Source organism: Sapajus apella, unplaced genomic scaffold, assembly GCF_009761245.1.
Source record: "Sapajus apella isolate SASKATOON/1434 unplaced genomic scaffold, GSC_monkey_1.0 scaffold13, whole genome shotgun sequence".
NCBI classification, from domain to species: Eukaryota; Metazoa; Chordata; class Mammalia; order Primates; family Cebidae; genus Sapajus; species Sapajus apella.
In genome coordinates, this window is record NW_022436953.1 from 3836116 (window position 1) to 3842115 (window position 6000).

The following is a 6000-nucleotide window of genomic DNA, read 5'->3' on the forward strand; positions in this document are numbered from 1 at the left end:
ACCCACTGGAAGGATTGAGCCCACTGACCCCACTAATGTCCAAGACACATGTTCCAGAGGGGCCAGTGATCTCATTCCCAGCTCTGCATCCCACTAATTCCTGCTTCTCAAGGTCCCCAGAGCCCACCCAATATAAAGGCCCACCAATCATTGAAACTAGAAGCTTTTCAGGGTAAGAGTCCAATTGTGTTCTCTTTACCATCTATCCCCCAATCCATATCTGCATCTCCATCCATTGATCAAATAAAGAAAATTGCTGGTCTTGTTAGTGAGTATTAAATCCAAGAGCAGGGCACAGTGGCCTACACCTGTAATCTTTGGGATCTGAGGCAGGCAGATTGCTTGAGTCCAGGAGTTCAAGCTCAACCTGGGCAACATAGCAAAACCCTGTCTCTTCAAAAATACAAAAATTAGCTGGGTGTGGTGGCTCCTGACCATGCCAGTGGTCCTATCTACTCAGGAAGCTGAGGTAGGAGGATACTTTGAGCTCAGGAGGGGGAGGTTGCAGTGAGCTGAGATTGCACCACTGCACTCCTGCCTGGGTGACAGAGTGAGACTCTGTCTAAAATATATAAGTAAATAAATAAATAAAATCCAGATTTTTCATGGTTGGCAGGGAGAGAGAGCTACCAAGTAGTGGCAGTAGAAATCAGCATGAGATCCCCAGAGGAAGGGGAGTCTTGGAGGACAGTCATAGAAGCTTCCAGATGCAGCGAATGCTCCTCATGAGGCACTTTTCTCCCCATTTCCATCCTTGGAGAATGAGGGTTTGATTTTACTGAGGGAGTCTGCAGGTTCCCTTGTACTCTGCAAACCTGCAAACTGACCATGCTGGCTATACTACAGTAACCAGCGCTCAGAAGATGCAGACATATGCCCCCACCCACTCTCCATCCCTGATTTGAGAAACTTGTCAGTCCTGAGTGAGGGACATACTGGGACCAAAACTCCACCCTGCAGGCTCTCTACATCCCCACCCCTCAGAGAGAACCTCACCAGGAGCACAAAGAAGACGAAGAAGACATAGGTGACAAAGTAGGCAGGTCCCAGGATGCGGTTGGCATTGTCGATAGCATTGTAGTCAAAGTCCCCGAGGATTATGCGGAACTGAGTAAAACTGAGAGACCGGGTCTGGGATTCACCCAGAGCCTCATAAACACCCCCATCCCGCTTTCCTAACCACAGACAGACCCCTTGCCACACATCCACCCCGATCTGATGGAGACAGGGCAGGGCACATAGATTATTTGAGCACACACAGCAGGGCTTCTGGAGACTCTCACACAGATACTTGAAATGCAGACGCACCCACATGCATGTACCCATCTTCTCCAAGGATACATACATCCATGGAGCTGGAGGGTGGGGGCCAGGGAGGAATGAAGGGGACAGGACACACACATGCACTTGATGAAAGTGCTAAAGTTTTCCACTTGGGTCCCGAAAAGCAGGTAGCCGAGTTGGGCATAGGCGAAGAAAACAATGAAGAACATGACGGCGAAGCCCAGGATGTCCTTGGCACAGCGGGCCAGCGTGGAGGAGAGCTGGGTCATGGTTTTGTTGAAGCTGATATACTTGAATATCTGGAAGGGCCATGTTGAACCAAGGGATGAAGAAGGAAAAGGGAAAAGCATTGAAAAGTCCACACCAAGGGCCTATGAAGGCCACAGGAGTTGCCAAGCCAAAGAAAATGAGACATATATTGAAGAAGGGAGAATGATATAAAAATTAGCCAGGTGTGGTGGCACGCGCCTGTAATTCCAGCTACTTGGGAGGCTGAGGCATAAGAATAACTTGAACCTGGGAGGCAGAGGTTGCAGTGAGCTGAGATTACATCGCTGCACTCCCGTCTAGGCAACAGAGTAAGAAAAAAAAAAAAAAAAAAAAAAAAGCCAGACATGGTGGCTTACTCCTGTAATCCCAGTACTTTCGGAGTCCAAGGTGGGTGGATTGCTTGAAGTCAGGAGTTCAAGACCAGCCTTGCCAACATGGTGAAAACCCATCTTTATCAAAAATACAAAAGATTAGCCAGGTGTGGTGGCGCATGCCTGTGATCCCAGCTACTCAGGAGGCTGAGGCAGGAGAATTGCTTGAACCTGAGAGGCAGAGGTTGCAGTGAGCTGAGATCGTGCCATTGTACTCCAGCCATGGTGATTGAGACCTCCTCTTAAAAAAATAGACGGGTTCGGTGGCTCATGCCTGTAATCCCAGCACTTTGAGAGGCTGAGGTGGGCGGATCACTTGAGGTCAGGAGTTTGAGACCAGCCTGGCCAACATGGTAAAACCCCATCTCTACTAAAAATACAAAAATTAACTGGGCATAGTGTTGAGCACCTATAGTCCCAGCTACTCAGGAAGCTGAGGCAGAAGAATTACTTGAACCCAGGAGGTGGAGGTTGCAGTGAGCTGAGATCACGCCACTGCACACTCCAGCGTGGGAGACTCCTCAAATAAAAAAAAGAAAAGAAGAAGAAGAAAAAGAAGGGAGAACGAGCACCTTGAAGCAAAGCTGGGTGCGGGGAGTCCCAGGTACCTTGATCCAGGCGAAGAAGAGGTTGACAGCATTCATGTTGTTGTACTGTGTCTGCCAGAAGGCGAGGAACTCAAAGTCTGCATACGTGTTTGGCTGCTGCAGGAGCTTTCCCATCAGCCGATTCACCTCGAGCGTTCGGAATATGTGGAAGCCCACAGCCACAATGGAGAGCTGTCACACAGGGTGATGGGGGTGTCAGAGAAGGCAAGGGGATCTCAAGGGAAGTTCCAAGATAAAGTCCCAAGGGAGAGCCAGGGTAGGTAAGACAGGTGGGAAAAAAATCCTTCCCTGCTGAGTCGTTCACTGTCTCAGGTTCAAATGGAACTGGGTAGGATGACTGGGGAGCATCTTAAGTGTTCTAAAGCCCGAGAGAAGGCTTTGGGGCTAGTGGTAAATATTAATATATAGATTGTAAAGGGCCATAGGGAACTGGAACCAGTCATTTCCTTCCATTCCCACCACTTCCAGCTTTGGTCCTGTTAATAAGAGGGAGATGATGATGATGGAGCAGAATATTTGAAGAGAAAATGAAAGGCAAATCTTTCCACACAACAGGTCATAAAGACAAAAAAAGACAAGAGATGAACAGAATACAGTACTTTTTTTTTTTTTTTTTTGAGATGGAGTTTTGCTCTTGTTGTCCTGGCTGGAGTGTAATGGCAAGATCTTGGCTCACCTCAACCTCCACCTCCCAGGTTCAAGCGATTCTCCTGCCTCAGCTTCCCAAATAGCTGGAATTACTGGCATGTACTACCATGCCTGGCTAATTTCGTATTTTTAGTAGAGACCAGCTTTCTCCATGTTGGTCAGGCTGGTCTTGAACTCCCAACCTCAGGTGATCTGCCCGCCTCGGTCTCCCAAAGTGCTGGGATTACAGGTATGAGCCACTGTGCCTAGCCAGTACATTTTTTTTTTTTAAAAGAGCAGGGCTCAGATGACAGGTGAGGAGGAGAGGAGGTGTGAGAGACAGGGTTCCCAAGGGCTGAGAGAGGAGAATATCTCCCTTTCACTTAGGGAGCTGCTAAACGGTGATTGGACTGAAAGTCAGAAGGAGGGCTTAGGGCTCCAAAAGGAAGAACTTGGAGGCCCTATCAGGGTGGATCCTCCTCCTCCTCCCAGAATGCCCCAAGTCCAAGATATCTGTCCCTCACCAAGATGACCACCAGGTCCAGGATGTTCCAGATGCTTCTGAGGTAGTGAAGCCGATGAATGTGGAGCTCCAGGATCTCTTCCACCACATAGTAGAAGATGAAGACGCAGAAGACGACCTCACAGCCAACGATAAAGAAGTCCCAGTTGCTGACATAGCGGATCAGCTTGACAGTGCGGATTTGCCAGGATGGGATGGCACCTCCTGTAGCTGGAAACTCCACCACCAGCCTATGGGGTGAGAGGGAGATGTCTAGTGGAGCCTGGGCTGGGACAACTCCTCCCACTTCCTCTCCTCTCCACCCCCATCACAGGGTATGAGTTTAAGCAAGGGTCTTATTCACGAGAGATTGGAACCAGGAGCCATGGACAGAGGGACGAAGTAGGGAAAGGGGGCTGACCTCAGAACACAGAAAAGATTGATGTTGGCATTGTAGACTGAGAAGTCGATGAACACCACCCGAGTGCCCCTGTCCAGCCACAGCCCCTCCTGAAGATCCCGGAGAGCTTCTGCACTGGCCTGTCGGGATCCTGGAAGGTCCAGGTAGTAGCCACCTCCGCTGTAGCTTGTGAGCCTGCCCCAGTGGGAGGAGCCCCCCAGCTCATCCTGCGAGTGGTATGTCCACCTGCCACAGAAAATGCCAGCTGAGCCAGCCCAAAAGTTCATCTCCCACGGCAATGACAATGCTTTATCATTGTCTGGGCTTTAAAGGTTTACATAGTGTGTGTGTGTGTGTGTGTGTGTGTGTGTGTGTGTGTGTGTGTGTGTAACCCATTAACTCAGCCTGACCCTTTGACTCAGTCTGATCTCTGACTGACCTGATTTCCAAATGTATTGTCTACTATTCTGTTTGACTAACAACCATTTGAGAAGAGATGGTGAATATTACCCACATTTTGCAGAAGAGGAAACTGTGAAAGAGATTTCTGAGATAATCGAGCTATAAATGACAGAACTGAAACTCAAATGTGAATCTGATTTTTCACTATGTCACTCAACAATTTGGATGACAAAGCTAAACCCCACTTTTGGGCCAACCTGAATAATCCCCCTGAGGGAAGCACCTGGACCAGAATTTAAAAATCCTTCCAGCTCTGTGATTGCACCTCAGGCTCCTTCACCTCATGTTTCTCCATTCTATCCACTAAACCTTCTATCCTGGGTGATTATTTCCTCCCCTTTCTGTCCTGTCCTGTCCACCCTTTTCCCCTTCTTCCCTAATTCGTCATCCATCCTTGACCCCTTGCTGCTCCACGTATCAATCTCAAGGGTTGAGCTCTTCAATTTCACCCATTCTCTATACCGCTAACCAACTTCTAGGCAGGAAAGGAAGCTTTCTCTGGAAGGACTATACGCAAGGTAGGACAAGTGTGACTATGACCTCTTGTGGGAACAAGTCCGGAGGCTATGGTTGTGTTTGCTAACCGACCTTCTCTGTTCCTGAGTGACACAGACCAAGATCCCCAAACAGTCATAGCTGGGACTCAGGGACATGGCCCCTAAAGTCCCCTAAAGTGTTCTCAGGGCTCTTTAAGCCTCAGTGGAAGTGGTTCCCACACCTTGGAATGTTATCAACTTTAGAGGGGCAAGCCCTGTGATATTGGTAGGACAGGCTCACTCACGCTGTGCCATTGAGGGGCCCAAAGGGGAGTTGTTCTTCTTTGTCTGGAGAGTAGACATCATAGCAGCTCAGAATGTCCTCCCGGAAGTCTTCATGCACCACACAGGAGTCATTGCGGACCTTCAGCTGTCGCAGCCTCGGGACCCCCAGCAGCAGGTTCTCATAGTAGATGAAGGAGTGGGAGCCATGGCCCAAGCTCTGGTTGTTGTACCATTTGGTCCAATATAAACTGTCCAGTAGTGGGCCCTGGGCAAACTGAACCACAAGCTGGCTCGAACCTGACCCAGCCTCCTCCTGGCCCCCTACCCTTAGGAGGACCTTTGCCCTCATCCTCTGACTCCCCAGCTTGTCTCCAGTCTGCTTTTTAAAAAATTATTATTTTTTTAATATTTTGGGGACAGAATCTCACCCTGTCACCCAGGCTGGAATGCAGTGGCACAATTTCGGCTCAATGCAACCTCTGCCTCCCAGGTTCAAGTGATTATTGTGCCTCAGCCTCCTGAGTAGCTGGGATTTCAGGTGTGTATCACTATGCCTGGCTAATTTTTGTATTTTTGTGTTTTTAGTAGAGATGGGGTTTCACCGTGTTGCCCAGGCTGGTCTTAAACTCCTGACCTCAGGTGATTTGCCCACCTCGGCCTCCCAAAGCACTGGGATTACAAGTGTGAGCCACTGAGCCTGGCCTGCTTTTTTTTT

The 6000-nt window shown here is 49.1% G+C and overlaps 1 protein-coding gene across 2 annotated transcripts in view; it reads right to left on the bottom strand.

The window, feature by feature from the left end:
• Positions 1-6000, bottom strand: part of PKD2L1 (polycystin 2 like 1, transient receptor potential cation channel) — a 45116-nt gene that overhangs the window by 5100 nt on the left and 34016 nt on the right. For both annotated transcript variants that reach the window (XM_032281301.1, XM_032281302.1), the window contains exons 4-9: positions 5306-5559; positions 4084-4308; positions 3685-3913; positions 2534-2704; positions 1402-1583; positions 997-1117 (exon numbers count right to left, since the gene is read on the bottom strand). In XM_032281301.1, the coding sequence (XP_032137192.1) occupies positions 997-1117; positions 1402-1583; positions 2534-2704; positions 3685-3913; positions 4084-4308; positions 5306-5559 (1182 nt within the window). The remainder of the gene's footprint in view (positions 1-996; positions 1118-1401; positions 1584-2533; positions 2705-3684; positions 3914-4083; positions 4309-5305; positions 5560-6000) is intronic.